Source organism: Dendrobates tinctorius, unplaced genomic scaffold (assembly GCF_039654945.1).
Source record: "Dendrobates tinctorius isolate UK_male_01 unplaced genomic scaffold, ASM3965494v1 ptg000165l, whole genome shotgun sequence".
Classification (NCBI taxonomy): domain Eukaryota; kingdom Metazoa; phylum Chordata; class Amphibia; order Anura; family Dendrobatidae; genus Dendrobates; species Dendrobates tinctorius.
In genome coordinates this window covers 26,836,959-26,854,607 of record NW_027361832.1, presented here as the reverse complement: position 1 = coordinate 26,854,607, position 17,649 = coordinate 26,836,959, and the positions used below count along the sequence as shown (strand labels likewise).

At 43.2% G+C, this 17,649-nt stretch overlaps 1 protein-coding gene across 6 annotated transcripts in view; it reads right to left on the bottom strand.

Moving 5' to 3' along the window:
- The window catches only part of TPD52 (tumor protein D52), a 224,250-nt gene that overhangs the window by 122,663 nt on the left and 83,938 nt on the right, over positions 1-17,649 (bottom strand). For 4 of the 6 annotated variants that reach the window (XM_073550608.1, XM_073550607.1, XM_073550606.1 and 1 more), the window contains exons 3-6: positions 16,417-16,565; positions 12,379-12,480; positions 6,001-6,049; positions 4,214-4,746 (exon numbers count right to left, since the gene is read on the bottom strand). In XM_073550608.1, the coding sequence (XP_073406709.1) occupies positions 4,633-4,746; positions 6,001-6,049; positions 12,379-12,480; positions 16,417-16,565 (414 nt within the window). In that variant the 3' untranslated portion in view covers positions 4,214-4,632. Of the gene's footprint in view, positions 1-4,213; positions 4,747-6,000; positions 6,050-8,278; positions 8,321-12,378; positions 12,481-16,416; positions 16,566-17,649 lie in introns of those variants that run through there. The other 2 variants (XM_073550610.1, XM_073550611.1) reach the window with 2 other exon arrangements.

The window sequence follows — 17,649 nt, the reverse complement described above, 5'->3', positions numbered from 1 at the left end:
CAAAAGAATGTATCTGCACAAAAGTGGTATCATTAAAAACATCAGCCCGGCACGGAAAAAAATACACTGTCAACCGACCCCAGATCACGAAAAATGGAGACGCTACGGGTCTCGGAATATTGCGCCAAATTTTTTTTTTTTTTTAGCAAACTTTGGAATTTTTTTTCACCACTTAGATAAAAGAGGACATAGACATGTTTAGTGTCTATCAACTCGTAATGACCTGGAGAATCATAATGGCAGGTCAGATTTAGCATCTAGTGAACCTAGCAAAAAAGCCAAGCAAAAAACAAGTGTGGGATTGCACTTTTTTGGCAATTTCACCGCACTTGGAATTTTTTTCCCGTTTTCAAGTGCACAACATGGTAAAACCAATGGTGTCACTTAAAAGTACAACTCGTCCCGCAAAAAATAAGCCCTCACATGGCCATATAGACAGAAAAATAAAAAAAGTTATGGCTCTGGAAAGAAGAGGAGCGAAAAATGAAAAAAGCTCCGATAATGAAGGGGTTAATAATGTTCCAATGCTGACCAATCACCTTACTGAAAGCAAAGCTACCAGGTGAAGATGACCTTCATCCGCCATTAAGCCGCCAGCTTTCAGTCAGAGGTGCACACTGTGTACGCTCGGCCCTCTGATAGCTTTTTATACAAAGATGCATTGCAGAGCGAGCTGTCAAAGTGCCGGGACATGCTCACAGCGGCCACAGACCGTGTACTGAGCGATGACTGTAGCCTCTCCGGCACGCATCCGACTGAAAGCCTACAGCTCCCGGGAGGTCTAAAGTTCATTTTCTCCAGGTAGGCCCACTTTTAGTAATGCAGCCGGACAGCATTGTAGTGTCAATAGCCTTCAGTAATCCTATATCTGCAGATTAATTGTTTTGGGACATAGGTTCCCTTTACTTATAGCACTGGGATTATTTCCACAGCTCCATTTATCATTTTCCTGTAGACGGTGAGCCCTTGCGGGCAGGGTCCTCTCTCCTTCTGTACTTGTGTGTCCCTTGTCTTACACATGTTTATTGTACCTGTCTATATTCCCCCTTTTCACATGTAAAGTGCCATGGAATAATTTTCCCTACTGCATAAAAAGTCAGAAATCACAAGCAAGCTATATTTGGCCATACATATGCAATGGTTAGAGCAAGGAGAATCAGTGCTCAGTGTCTGTAAGCCCAAAGTCACACTGTGTCAGCCCTGTATATGCATTGTTTAATAAGCATTCAGATACCTGGAATGAGCCGGAGTAAAAAGTATAAAAATTGCTAATTTGCCCTATCCTAAACAGTAGACCTAGTGATAAATCCATTGACCCAAATGGGTCATTTATCTGTCAGTTGTAAGGGTCCCTTCGTCCCTGGGTCCCTTCGTACCAATGTGTGTTTTACCCTCTCCACTTTTAGGGCTCATCTGGAGACCAAAACAGGAGCTAGTGGGTAAAAGGGCGGGCATGAGGTGTGATTCAACCCCGACAGGTGCTGTCTAACATGAGCCCCAAAAGAGGACAGATTAGCACATATGCACTTTATATACTTTTTACTCCGGTTTTTAGTTTTGGGGTGTGCAGGGAATCTGGGGGACTCCCGAAGAGTCAGGGGCACCATGTCGAATGTTTAGGGTGCCAACCTCTGCAGTCAGGTAGGCTTACAGACAGATAGGGACTTATTAGGGTCAGCCAAGGAATCTTTCCCGACACCTGTATCACCTTATTTGTCATAAGAAGGTGTCAATATATTTCGACTTGCTTTTAAATTTATCTATTAAAAGTTAAATTGAGGGCAGTGGTTTTCCTGTTTTTTTTTTTGTTTTTTTTCTAAATGTGAACCCCATATAATTTATCAATATTTGTTTTTTCTACATGACCAGTCTTCAGCATCACTCCAGCTGGCCATACAGTAGTCAATGCATGAAAAATGTATGGCATGCTGGCCATTTAAATGTTGTTCATCATCCCTTTGCGCTAGCATCAAAATGGGGGTCTAGGACTTATTTCCCTTTTTTTTTTATAAGTAAAATACAAATCTGGTCTTTGATAACGTGCTACTGTATTAAAATGGATGTATAAAAACCTATCAACCTACATTAATGAATTTTTAGGAAAAGGAAAATTGGCCTTGACTAGATACAGAGGTATCCACTAGTAATGATTGAATCTTTTGAAATCTGAAATCCCTAGGTTAAAAAAAAAAAAAATTAAATTTGCTGCAACTTACAATGTCTCCAAAAAAGTTGCTCTGAAAAGATGCGTAACATTATTACCGTACATCTTTTAGGGCTATATCCAACCTTTTTCCAACTTTTTCACATTACTAAGGCTGTATGTGTGTTTAAAGTGACATCACCACAGAAACAAATGGTAACCAGTAGTAACCAAAGGCCCAGTGAATAACAGGGCATTAACAGAGTTTGGTTTTTGTAATTAAACGGTCCAAAAATTATCCCTCTTAGCATTATGCAAACACAGTCTGATCACAAATGACAAACAAACTGACAGTGTCGCTGTCAGAGGACATATCATCCTGCTGTGGCAGCAGGCCAAAGAATAGGTGCAGGGTATACAGTTAGCTAATTGAACTAGAAAAACAGGCGTGCAAAAATAGACATGAGCAGTTAAGGGTCTACATTTTCTACTTTAACAAAATTCATCCCACTTTTCAAAAATGGCATAATAAGAAATGCGAGGAAAGTACATGTCCAAAAAGAGAGCACATACAACAAGGCGCTGTATTGGTGTGTATGGATTAAAAGCTACCGTATATACTTTTTGCCCATCTGTTTTACTAGTCATGAAGTAGACAGTCACATATAGGGGGTGTTTTATCAACGTGTCTTTGTCAGAAAAAGTAGCGTAAAACAAACACTTTGAAAAGTCGCAAAAAATGTTTAGCAACGTGGAGTTGTGCAAAAGCTTTTGTGGTTTTTGGCAGTTTCACACAAGAGGCTTCACCAAAATTAATGGAGCTTGGGGGAGGAGACAGGACATGCCATGGCTACAGCCACCTTGGAAAGTCAGCAATGCTGCTAGTGTTCCTACTTCAGAAACTTTACCGCAGTCTATGACTGGAGCAACATTTCTGGCAAAACACACACACACACACCTGATGAGATGCACCAAATTAATCGAGTGAAGCGTGCCTCTTAATGAGCTCAGCTCTACTTATTCCTGAAGACTGGCATACAAAACGCCAGACTTAATTAACCAGGACCTAGTGTCTATTTTTAAAAAATACAAAGTATGCATGAAACATCGGACTGTCATGTACACGCACAGAGACAATAGAGAAGATGGAGAAAATAATTTCATTAGCATAATCAGCCCGAGTCTCTCTCATAAGAGAATATATGGTATTGTGAGCAAACCCTTAATCACAGACTACTACTCTCATCTTCACTGCTACAGTTGTGCAACACTTACTGTCTGGAATATTAATTCTATGTTTTACGGCTTTCTATTAGCTTTGACACCTTCTCACCAACCTATAATGGCTGCTGCATTCCCTTCCTTGGCTTTTAAACAGGCTATGGTAATCCTATACACACAGTGATACCTGCAGAGCATTATTTTGAAGTGCACATGGTCATAACAGTCTTCTGTGGTTGACACAATCTTCTGCAATGTGTAAGAAGGCAGCAGGCTTTTTTGCTTGTCAATTTGTGCAAATTTAAACGCAAATTGTTTCAAGTCGAATTTTATGAAATTTGTAGGTCCTGTTGAAATTCAATCGATTCACTCATCTCTAGTATCCATCTTGTGTGTTACAGGATGTTGTAGTCCACTGACAAAACAATTGGAAATGGTTTCACCAGTTATATTACACAAATTATCAAATAATAAGTTAAAAGAGGGCCAGAACCTATGTAACCTGGAAAGTGTTTAATGCAAATCCTGTTCATCTTCCTTCCACTCTGTAGAAATACTGACTTAGGCCGGGGTCACACTTGCGAGTACAATGCAAGAAACTCGCGCAAGTCTCTCGCATCGATACCCGGCATTGCCACCGGCACTCGGGACCGGAGTGTTCGGCTGCATAGAAATACATACAGCCTCACGCTCCGGTCCGAGTGCCGGCGGCAGTGAAGGGTATTGATGCCTTGGTTTCTTGCATTGTACTCACAAGTGTGACCCCGGCCTAAGTCAGAAGATTATGTGAGAAATAACACATACAGCAGAAACCAACAATTGTAGACTGAAGTGAAAGAATACTCGCCATAGTTCTCATGCATTTATTTCAGGTTTTATTAGTGTCTACACAGTAAATGCAAAATTCAGTGTGTAACAAAATCTTGGCAGTAGTAAAGGAATAACGTAACATGTTGCATAAAAATCCCTTTGTCTTTCCCGCCCACCAAACATCTGGATAAGTTTTCTTTTCTATCACAAATATATGCCCAGGTCTGTAATGTAAGACGGTATCTGTCGCCTGCAGCGGTGGCGGCGTCTGTCCTTGGTTTGGCATTTGCCAAGCTCAGCTACTAAATGGCGACCAAGTGATGGATACACAAAAGACAAAAGGAAAAGCAAAAGGGGCACTGGAAACAAAACCTGTCGGAGAACACAGGGGGGCGCTCTGGGTGTGCTTTCAATTATCCTGCAGCATCTTTCAGATTTGGCCGGTTACAATGGTGAGCTCACTGGGTTTCAAGATCCTTTTCTGTGATGTCATCTGTGGCACTGGCGTTGGCTGCGGAGGTCAACACTTCTCCGAAATCTCCGGCTGGTTGTTTGGTGCCACTTACTTTTGACTGGAACAAAGAAACATTTATGAAGTGATGTACAGATTATTGGGAACAAGTTTCATGTTCACTGCAGCAGGGGTTTTTTTTTTTTTGCCTGTGAACACAAAACCGCTTTGGGGACACTCAGGAATCACGCAGTGAAAACAAGGGGAAAAGTCACATTGCTGATGTTCTTTCACTTTACCAAGATCTTATTGAAGGCCCTGTCTCTCATTCCCATCTTCGGGAGCGCACTGTCCCTGCTGCCTCCCCCCCCCCCCCCGACTCTTGGCTTCCTGCTTGCCAGAGGGCACTGTGCTCCAGAAAATTGGAAAAGTTTGCACCATTGGCATGGTTAGAGGGGAATTCCCATCTCCAAGATCCTATACTATCATGTAGAAGGTGTAATAATATTAGCAAACACCTCCAAGTAGAAATATAGTAGAGTTCTTCTGATAAGCTATGTCATTTACCCTTGTCCAAGGAATTGCTTAGGTATCCATGGTTACGACCACAGAAATAACCATGGATGTCTAAGCTACTGCAATGCCCTGGACATGAGGTAAGCAACATAGCAAATCAGAAGAACTATAGAACATTTCTAATTGAAGGTATTTTCCAATACTATTATCATTATTACACCTACTACATATTGGGCTAGGATCTTGGAGATGGGAATACCCCTTCAAGCTGATGGGCCAAACTGTCTGTTCTACCAGACGGCATGGACGAAGCACAGGGACATTGAAATGGAGTAGATCCAATCAGCTTCAGAGCTGCGCTGGCAAGCTACAGTCTGCCTAGGAGACCGGCCACCTCACAAGTGGCAACGAGCTGTAAGCATTTACAACCAACGCTGTGGAATATGTTGGTGCTATATAAATAAATGACTCTTCAGATTTTGTATTAGTCAATGTCTGATGAAGAGACCTGAGTAGTCTCGAAAGCTTGCTATGTGTCACCATCTGTTCAGTTAGCCATTAAAAGGTATCAACCACTGAGGACTCAATTCTGAATATTTTTATATAAATATTATCATACATATTGATCAACATATGTATGACAGGAGGCTGTGTACACGCAGTAAATCCCCACCAAGAAAGAAGCAAAAGAAGAACACGACTGCCGGGATTGTGTTACATAGAAACCCTGGTATCTATGACTGAATGCAGAAAAATGCCAACTGCAGACATTGCACATACATTTAGCTCCGTCTCCCTGATCACTTACACCACACCTGCGTACAGTACATTTTATACCCATACAAGCAGTATCACAGACCTTCAGGTTTTCCACTTTTTCCTCAAATGACTTGAAAGTGGGTGAATTCCTAGAAAGATGAAATTGCAGTAGTTACATTTCAGATTTTCCATGTTTGTGTTGTATAACAGCAATTCAGGCAGATGTTATAAGAACCTTTGTATTTGTAGAAATTACAACTAAGTCAACCACTAGAACAACAACACAATGCTTGAGAGACTGGTAAGGGTCCACATAAAAAGCCAAGAAGCCAGCGCTGCCTGTGGTCAGCACGCAATATATAAAGCGCATACGCACATACTGATTTCTAACTGTACTTCAAAATGAGACATTTAGCAAACAAGTGATCGATTCTTTGAGCCGCCACGCCACACAAAGGCAATCTCATATAGGGCAGTCCTACTCTATGTTTTTTATATTCGCTGTGCCATTACAGCCTCCTAAATGTATTAAAAGCAAGACCGCATTAAATGATAACGTTCCCGAAGCATTTCTGAAACAGTCTCACGGCACCCGAAGAGCGAGCACAGATAAAGGCCGACCACGTCCGGACATGACATCTGGACATTTCAAATCTGACCTCCACAGTGCCAAACCAGCAACCATGGATGAAGGGTGAAACAGGCCCAGACACAGGTGCATAATTAAGTAGAGCCTTTGGGGGAAGGGTAGGGCTGTTGTATGTGGTTGCTAGTTTGGCAGTGTGGAGGTCAGATCTGAAATATCCAGATGTCATGTCCAGTACCTGGTCGGCCTTTATCTGCGCTCGCCCTCTGGTGCCATGGGATTGTTTCAGAAATGCTTCAGGTACACTCTGCATTTAATATAGTCTTCCTTTTAATACATATAGGAGGCCGTAATGGCACAGCGAATATTAAAAAAAAAAGGAGAGTAGGATTGTGCCATATGAGTATGCCGTGACGTGGCGGCTCAAAGAATTGATCAATTGTTTGCTAAATGTCTCATTTTAAAGTACAGTTAGAAATCAATATGTGCATATGCACTTTATGTATTGCGTGCTGACCATAGGCAGCGCTGGCTTTTTTATTTGATAAGGATCCACAGTATGTTGCCCAGAAAGGACGCTACTGGCGAAAGTGCAAGATCCCTCTTCCATTTTGACTATTACTGTGCTGTGGTTGCTTTTTTTATCGCTAATGGTGATGCGAATTATTTTCACCTTCACTTTCAGCAGCTGCCAGTTTATTAAAAGGAATCGGTCAGCACGTCTTTGCTATGTTAGCTGAAGCCAGCATGCTGTAGGGGTTAAAACACAGATTTCCACGATGCCTCTCTTATCAAGCCCCGTGGTTTTGCTTTTCTGCAATGATAGTTTCAGCAGAAGGAGCTCATCGTAGCTGGACACAGCAGCGCCTGCCTCCTGGTCCGACTCCGCCCCCTCCAGTGATAAGCAGCTCAGAGTCTATGGATATGGTACATACAGAGCCTGGTGTGGGAGGGGTTAGCTTTCTCAGCTCTGCTTCATGCTAAATCTAAATGCTCTGTGTCAGAACTGTTGCCCTCAGTAATCTGATACATTTTTAGATTCAGCTTCTCTTTACCTACATGGGGCTGCTCTGAGATGAGGAAGCAAAAACCTGCGCACAGATTCCCTTTAAGCTTTGCTGGTTGCTGTCACTATTACATGACAGCGACATCTCTGATGCTGTGACAAGCCAAATGGGAGGACAAATTACTAAACATCAATAACCTTCTTAACTTCTGAATTTATGTAACAAACCTCCAACTGGCAATATCAATAAATAACTATTATTAGAATGATTTTACACCTTTAGTGAACATTTGTGGTTATCACAGAGAATATTGTTTATTTTACCAGTCAGTTCTTTATTGTGGCCACAGAAGTCATAATTTAAAGGGAAATTCTTTAAATTTGGACAAAGCATGTAATATCTGCCTCTTGCACGAGTGATCCGGAAGATACCTGTAAATGAGACACCAGCCCAGCTCCCCTCTCAGTACGGATCGGGTGGAGCTGGTCACCCCTTGGATATAAAATCTGTTTATTGGGGTGGGGGGGGGTGTTGAATTGCCTTGTGATATGCCAATTAAGCAAAACAGGTGCAATCACTCAATTAAATACCCCCAGAGATACCGATCTGCCCAATTAGCACACGATACATCAATTCCAATAGTTCCCCGACGGGCACATTGAGCGGTAGTGGTTTCTTACAGCAATATATGCTACCAAGAAAGGATGGACTGAAGGCAAATGCCCTTTAACAGTGATGCAGGCAGATATGTCATGCACATGTAACCTTACGGCGCGATACTTTACCTCATAGCAGGCATACTAATTGAATGCTGTATAGAACGTATACTAGTAGGCAGCGTTAAAGAAAAAAAAATAAAAGTTATTCAAAGACGCTATAGCTACATACATCACACACTACAGGAGGGAGAGAAAAAGGTTACAAGCAAAAGAGCATTAGAAACGGTGATAAAAGAGCAAAGAAGGAAACTAAACCAAGTAATATATATAATCCATCCCACACAGGGGCATAAGTATAGCTGGTGGAGGGGCTGCATTCACACCTGAGCCCTGGAGGAGCTCAAAAGGTCCAATGTGGAGGCCAAAACTAAAAAGACTCATGATCGTTATGGGCCCTGTTGAAGATTTTGCAATCTTCGAGTTACACCAAGGCACTCTGGCACCCTTCAAATCACACCTAGATAATGGACTCTTATTGGAAAATGAAGGAAAAAAAAAAGCACAGAACGCATGAGAACAAAGTAATGAGAAGGACAAGCACTGGATCAGGACTAAATATTTGTAACTAAAAAGGAAGAGGCCACCATAGTAAGGGTGAGTTTCCACTTCAGTATTTGCTGCGGATTGGACGCTGCTTTCAGCCGCAGCACCCAGATGTTACAGCATAGTGGAGGGGATTTTATGAAATCCCATCTCCACTATGCGTGCAGGGCCGCATCTGGCGGCCCTGCGTAACCGGACCTGCGGCGCGCTTTATAGACCGCAGCATGTCTATTTATTTTGCAGAGACGCTCCATCTCCATAATATAAATAAGCTAAATAAGATAAATAACCCAGTCTATGGATACGATGCAGTGATGCCTTATGCGTTCAATGAGCACATCCGGAATCACCGCGTGTACAAACAGGGGGCGGCGCTTTGGGCGGAGCGGGGTTTCCGCTGCATCCAAAGCGCTGCCAGTACGCAGTGGAAACATACCCTAAGATTGGCGGGACTCTACTTCTTAACCCCACGGCCTATAGCGATGGTAAATGCGTCTATACACATACGTCTATTTCCAGGGGTGAGGAGTGGCTGGGTTTTCAGTCACCCAGGTCAAAGACTGAATTTGACAGCTATTGCCGGAGCTATGCAGACATTGACAATCAAGTTTAAAAAACGCAAACTTCATTGTTAATTTGCTATGAATTAATGATGGCTGTGCAATTTTGTAAAATTAACCCTGCAGTCCAATTTGCATATAGGGTGCAAAAAAAAGGAAGAAAACCACATTACTAATGTGTGCTGCAGAGTTTGGAAAAGGGAGAGAGGGCATTATACTAATAGAGCGAGGAGTGAGCGGTTTGAGAAGCAAAATGCTGATTACAGGTTTCCAATCCTTAACAGCAAGCAGAAATCTTGAACGCGAGAATTAACCGAAACACTAGAAACCTTCAGTCCACATTAAAATTTCCCGACATAAAACTGGACATCCCCCACACAGCACGGATACGTGGGTACATTTAGTATTTGCAGCAGAGTTGTGGCAGGAGAGACCGTGTGTATAGTACGCACTTTTTGGGCGTTTTTGATGCATTATTTTTGTTACTAATTATTTGAATGAGTGAAAAACGCTGCAAGTAAGCTGAAAGGATCGACATGCTGCAGATCTGAAAAAAACACTTTGAAGTTTCATATCTGCAAGGAAAAAATAAGCAGCGTGTGCAAAGAGACTTTAGAAATTTTATTCACTTTTCCTGACACTAAAGCACTGCTTTTTTTAGTGGCAAAAAACACATTCCATAAACAGCAAAAATGCAACGTATAAAGACGTCCTATAGTTTTTGAAAGCTACACCTCCTTAATTTTAGGCATGTGTCATTTCCTACTACTAAGTGCACCTTAATTTATCAGCTATGGGAATGACCATTGTAAAAGACTGCACCGATTACGGCCGGCGACTGCCCTTTTAATGAACTGTTCAGTCTACAATGCAAATCTCAAACCTGGCAAATTGCTTCCACCATCTCTAATAATGAAGTATATTTTGGCGCAATTATACAGATACATTGCAATTCATAATTCATCTTTCCAGTTACCTTTATCTGTACCTGGGTAACAAATTTGGAAAAAAATATTAAGATTTCTGCAAACTCAAAAGTGCATGCTTGTAAAAGATGGCCGGCAATGTAACAAAAATATTTATGTGAAAATATTAGACTGCCCCCACAGATGAATTCTTGGCAGGAGGTTCAGCTGTCGTACGTCAAGAGCATCTGTTCAGTGTAAGACGTCCAAACAATAAAAGCCTTGGCTCGGGGGTGAGAACGTTACACGGACCCCCACATGCAGCTGCAGATAAAACCACAACCTGAGCTAAGCAACTAACAGAAGAGAAGGACTCACTTCTGAGTAGCATCGCATCGTCCTACAGTCTGAACATAGTGGGCATATTAACGATGACCCGTCATTAGTAGAGATGGTGCAAATAGAATATTCGGGACCATCGGCCATGTCAGTAATCTGTGGCTGTCGGATCAGAGCCCTGAGAAGCGCCTATTACATCCTGACATCTGCGGGTTTTCTTTTTATTATCCGTCCTGCCATCACATGTGCACGACTCCGCAACGTCATCACACCAGGCTGGCTAATCAAAAGAGGAGCCAAGGATGCCATCAGGTAACGGGGTCCTCCGAGCTCCCGTCTCACAGCCACAGATTACAGACGTGGATGATGGACCCAGAACTGCGAATCGCACATTCCCTAGTAATTAGTTGTACCTGGTGTAAAGATCGCTGCTCTCCAGAATTTGGCATTGTTCCCGTACCTCTGGAGATAGTACCTCTTCTTGAGTGTTTGTAAATCTAGTCTGGTCATCAAACAGCATGATCCTCATAAGGAGGTACACATTAATGGCAAGTAACCTCTCCTCTTTAGAGACTGGCTAGTTATTTGGGACTAGCTCTTTTTTTGTAACTAGCCCATGTAAAATCTGTACACTGTTCCAATATACTTTGTGACACAATTTCTTACTGCGTTTGTCCGTAGCCCACCACGATGAGGGAAACGTCTCGACACGGACACATTGTCCGCACGGAGCACAAGTCAGATTCTTATTATAAGCACAAGGAGTCATGTCCAATCTTAGCGATGGCGATACATGAACAAATCTATAAAAATGTGCAGTAAAGGCTTTATAAAAATGACGTAAAATGGCACAAATGCATTGATAAATTTGTCCATCTGCATTGGTCGGTAGTTTCTGTAAGCAGAATAGGATATCCCTAACATCAGTGTAATGTGGACTCTAGTAGAGATCCTGAAAATGGAAAAATCTAATTAGAGAGCATGGAACAAAGCATGTGGAACGAGTGCCAGAATGGGTACGAGAATACAGTTTAATACCATCCCATGCAATATACAGTATATTTTGGATCCGCATATTGGATAATAGAGGGGGTTACCAACCAACTATGATGTATGGGCATATGGACTGGAGTCAAAATCGTGACAAAGAAAAAAAAAAAAAAGAAAAACATTTTTCAAGCAGTTGTCTTTTCTGATGATCCCTATAGAAATTGAAAGTAAAAGGCGGAAAGCATAAAATATTGGCTGACTACACAGAGTTTTTGTGAGGCCGTTAAAACCAACTAGTTTCCTATTGGATGCCACGCAAGGCTGTGTACACACACAGTCTTTTTGCTGAGTTTTCAGAGCAGACACAAAGTTTTTGCGTAGTTTTGAAGTACGGTTCTGCTTCAAAAACCCCTCTTAACACTGAGCGTACAGAATTAAAAATGCTTTTGGATTAGTTTTGAGATTTCAAGAATTTCCGCTAAGTTTCTGCTCCAAAAACTCCTCGTAGCACTCAGTGTGCCCATAGCCTAAGAAACATATCTGCTCCAAAAGGCTCCTCAAAACACTCTTTATGCACTTACCCATGAGTGCACTGTCCAAATTTTGCACATCCCAGCGGTAACTATTAATATTGGGGTCTACAATACTGTGTGTTTGTGACACTAGACACATAGATGACCCAAGACTTATCAATCTGAATGAGGCCTGACTAGTCGCCAATTGTTTTTTCCATCACCATTAATAGACAGATAGTATTTATATTCATGATTACGTTTCTAAAGTTGTCTATATATAATCATTCCAACAGTAGAGTTTCTGTATGACTTACTTTACATCCTCCAACTTTTTTGTTATGACTGATCCAACGGTGGAAATGGCAGCTGAAGCCTTCTGCCCGGCACTGGACAGGGTTTCTGATGTCTTCCTATACCTAAAAAGCAAAGAATAAAATTAAAGTGTGATAACGTGTAAAGCGCCATCTATATTGAAAGGCATGCGCCTCTTAATAAATTTGGGACTTTCTTTGATGCTCCTTGTGCCAGGAAAGCACATCTATAGCAGCTACAATGCTGCTGCTGGAAGTCATGGGTTTTATGGAGACAGGTTTGGAAATACGGAAGAAACCTTTTAGGCAATTTCCTTCTATCCCTCATAGTAAACAAGACTACCGTATATATTTGTAATGTATAGTCCCCCTACACCTAACTGCTCCTGTTCTGCTGCCGCTCCTTCAGTGTTAGATCGGTGTCCAGATCTCTTCATATCCAATGGCCGATGCAGAGGCACGGAGACCTCCACGGCCTGAACTGCCCCTGCGCTGACCTTCCATTGGTGTGGGATGGACCATTATTGATTAGGGCAGTGCAGCTCCTATTCAAGGGTAAAAAAAAGAGAGGGGAGTCCATTATCACAGGCTCTCCATGCCTCTGCAGTGGCCACTTTGGACATGACTAGAACGGGGCACATATTGCAGATGGGAGGTCAATAGGTAGAATGACCATACATTGCAAATTTAGAGTCACAAATATAATGGGGCAGAAGGGTCTGATTCTTGAGATGTGGGCGCTCCAGCTCTATTGTGGTTTCGGCACAGGAGCATAATGAAATAACATGTCTCCTCACCTCTAGATCCAGATGTCAGTTTTTCATGAACGAGTTCTATGTTTTTCACACTCGTACTTATTATAGTCTATGGGGACATGTCCCACAGGTCTGTGTATTTTTGCAGACGGGGTTATCCACATTGAGTCATGTCCTATACTGATCTGAGTCACAAATCAAACTCCTCAATGCAAATCTATGGGTTTGTGAAAAAGAAAAATCAGACAGGAACCAGATGCCACTGATCTGGGGTCCAATTTTCAGGTTTGTTTGATGGGGAAAGCTTGAGAAAACTTCTTGTATGCAAATAAAGAAGAAAAAAAACCCTGGTGGTAAAAATGACAAAAGTCAAAATATGATCCAGACTGATGAAAATCAGACCTGTGTGTACAAGAAAAATCACTGACGTCCGAATGAACCCTTAACTTGAATGAAGCCAATTATGCTATTTATGTCCATATAATAATTACAGATGAAACACGGCAAAAGAAAAAATATATATTATTTCTCAGTAAAATCTTTTTTGTCCCCATTGCACAACAGCGATACATCCTAGGCCGTGAGGATGACGGAGACCTGACAATCCTGCATCATGGTCTCCGAAAGAGAAATTATGAAACGTTGGAGGACACTGGAATGCATTTTAGAAGTTTAAATATAGAAATATTTTCTCGCCATTTTGTGGACTTTTGCTCAGCTGCTCTTTGTTAGGCAATAATCCCATGTGCCTCTATGTGAAGATCTCCAGGGCACGGGACACAGAGCGGGGAGGTAATAAGAGGAATGACTTCAGCTCATGTGACGGCAAGCACACAAGCTCATTAGCCAATTCCTACCGTCACACAGCGCCGATGTGATGCAGACTGAAAATGTAACAGAACGATCTGATGTAAACAGAGAAATCAAATTAAACCAAGTGCAGCATTTTGGGGAAGAACAACATAGCTGCAGTTTTTATAGGGGATTTTCATGTAAACGCAGAAGTGGGTTTGAAAGGAATTGGATTTATAAAGGACGGACTTTCACTCGTCCTTCCTGATTGATCCACTTCTAGCTTTGGTTAAAAAAAAAAATTGCATTTAAAAATTAAAAAAACACAACAACACCGGCAAAACCTTAAGGCGACAAAGGTTAAAGAGGTTTTCCACTCTTAAAGTGAAAATATAACAATGCATTGCTAGTATAAACTATCGGCACTTTATAATTAGTAGGTGACCACCTTCTGAAACACCCACCAGTGAAAGGACAGTGCTGGCTTACATATTATTGGTGCAACGCGTGTTGCAGGGGCCTACGGGTTAAGGGGACCCATTACCATCTCCAGAACTGAACATTGTGCATTATGATGAGCTACTGGACTCCAAAGTCCCATATACTGTTTGTTTGGCACAGCCTCCACTGATTACAAACTGATGGCATGTTGCCACCTTATGAGATCGGAAAACACTGGCTATAGACTAAAAATCCAAGCAATATCAGGTCCCAATGCAATGAAATCTGGTGCTTGGTTTATCTCACAAGAACCATTTGCTAGAAAGCGAGCTGCTGTGGAACAGTTCCTTTTTTTCCTATAGACAGGCAGCTAAGAATGCAGCAATGGAAGATCAACACCAGAGCAGGGCCGGCAACAAAGATTTTTCTTTTCGAACAACTTTTTCACAAATACCGGACAGCTAAAATTTATAATGGACAAATTGTGGGAGGCTCAATATATGGATATCTGTAACAACTCTGCCGGCATCACTGCATGGCCTCCCATCACTCACACACCGACTTACTCATTGCTTCAGGCCATGCTGTGACTTCTGTCTCCTGCCGGCTCCATGCTGTGTGCCGCTTACTTCCTGCCTGCTCTCTGCATGCTTCCTGGCTGTGTGCATACGGGGGCGGAGCCAGAACGCTCTGGTTCTTATGGAATCAGGGTGCACCTGTCTAGTGTGTCCCTGGCCAATTACCAAGCGTCTAGTATTTAGGGCAGCTCCACCCGGTGGGTAGCTGCCTGTGCAATGTCTTAACTCAGTTAGTATCTTGCTGCTGAGTTGCCAGGTCCTGTCCTGTGTTTCGCCTTCTCTGGAGGCTTGATTCCTAGTTCTGTGTCTGTGCCTGTCTTGCCACCCTCCAGGAAGCAGAATATCCTGGTCCCTGTGCTATTGTTTCTTGCCTTGCACCTGTCCGTCCACCCTCCAGGAGGCAGAATATCCTGGTGTCTGTGCTATTGTTCCTTGCCTTGTGTCGCACCTATCTGCTCTGCCTTCCAGGAGGCAGTATATCTGGCTCTGTGTCTTTGTTCCAGTACCTTGTCTTGTACCATTACCTTGTCTGAACTCCGTTCTACCTCTGTCAGTCTCCTTGTCTGTGGCTCCTTTCCCTGCAGTGTCTATCCTTGTGTCCTCTCAGACCGCCTGTGCTCCGCACCTTTACGGCTCTGCTCCTGCTGCTGCAGAACCTCCTGCTAACTGCAGCTCCTCTCCGCAGCCTTGCGGTTCTTCTGTGTGAACAGATCCAAACCGGTTCCTACATACTCCACTCCTTCCTGCAAGTACCAGTACCTGCACCTCCTGTGTGAACAGGTCTCTACCTATCCCATACACGACACCTTCCTGCTAATGTCCCAGTGTCTCAGCCGGGCCCGCCTGCCAGTCAGTCGCATCTGTCCTAGTGTCCTGTTCCCCAGTGGGATCAGCAGCCACAGCCAGACACCATCTTGGAGTGGCATCTGGCAGCTACCTGCCGCTCAAGTCTGACCTCACCATCAGAGGCTCCAGTGAAGAACAAGGTAGCTGTCCTAGTCACGCCCCTTCCAGGGTAGTCTGGTTTGTGGCCCAGTGGGGCCACAACCTCCTGGCTCACGCCAAACTGCCAAGGCGCGAGTGTGACAATATCGACACAATACCAGTTTCTGCACAGATGGGAACCCTGGGCTGTTCTCTGTGCTAGCAGTTGCATTCTAAACTCTTGCTTATACAAGATATTTTAGTTATTCACTTCGTAGTTAAAGACAGCAGATATGTTTATAGGTTTTTAAACTCTTTCCTGTACGGTAGTACAATAAATCATGGTATAATTGCTTTACGAGAACTGGAGCCTATACATAAGTTTACAGCCAACAGTGACAGAAGCAGACGAAAAAAATATATATAAAGTGCTCTCAGTGAGAGAAACAAAATAGGAATCTTGTGGGTATGGCGTCTACAATAGATTGTACATCACTTTCTGTAGGACGCAGTAGGTGAACTTGGGAAATGGCACATTGGGAAGTACTTACACACTGGTGGAGGCCACATCTTGCAAGCCTTTAGAAATATTTTGTTTCAGCTCCGCCAATGGGGTGACTCCAAGTTTCCTTTTGATGTCTGCTAGATGCCGCTCCTTGGCAGCCAGCACTTGGCTGAGCGTCTGGATCTCGTCCTCTACCTGGAACAACGTGACATAAGAGCCATTACATAAGCAAAACATACTGATAAATGGACTCCACCACAGGTGAGTAGGTGGCAGGAGAACTCCTTGCAAGTAAGACTGCTTCCGTAATCGTATGTGAGGAATCGTGAAAGAGTCAAAATCCACTTTATTCTGTTGAATTTTTTTTTTTTTTCCATTTTTTTTTTAATTTCCTATCCAGATCCTGAAATCCCAGCAGACCTAAAACATGACTGACAATCTCTGACCAATGGCTTCAGGGTGCTGCATAAAATTAAAAAAAACAAACAAAAAAAAAAAAAAAACCCTCTTGCCTCTCAGACCAGGGCCACTCTTCTGCTCTCATCCCTGTCTCCCACCAGCCTCCTGACAAAGTCATGTGACCACTGCAGCCAATCAACAGTAGCTGATTGTCTGAAACCTTTAAAATTTCAGTCGAATGCAAAAATAGTGTTTTCTTTTACTTAGAAATGTGAAATCATGGAGTGGTTGCATGAGATGGGCTGAGGTCAAGAGCGGAGCCCACTTCACACAGAGCATTTGCTGGCAATGTAAGGCTACTTGCACACTTGCGTTATCAGGCACAGCGCTAGGCCGCAGCTAATCTCCGCCCCCGGCCACGCCCCCTCTGGTCAGCTCCTCCTATGGGCGCATGACGCTGCATGCGACCTGTGTCCCCTATATTTAGCGTTGGGTAAGCAGACTGTGCGCTGTTATGTTTTGCGGGCGCATGCACCCTTTTGGCGCTGCGCTGAAGTGCACCAAACGCACCGTGTTGCATTTTGGTGCGCTCGGCGCACCGTCAAAAGGGCGCATGCGCCGCCAAAAGCATACCAGCGCACGGCCTGCGGACCCAATGCTAAATATAGAGGAAGCAGGTCGCATGCAGCGTCATGCGCCCATAGGAGGAGCTGACCGGAGGGGGCGCAGCCGGGGGCGGAGCTTAGCGGCGGCCAAGCGCTGCGCTTCATAATGTAAGTGTGCAAGTAGCCCAATACAGCTAGCTGTTTAACCACTTAAACGCCAGTGTCAATCATCCATTGTGTGATCCCAAGTGGAGCATCCATTCTAGGTGAATAAA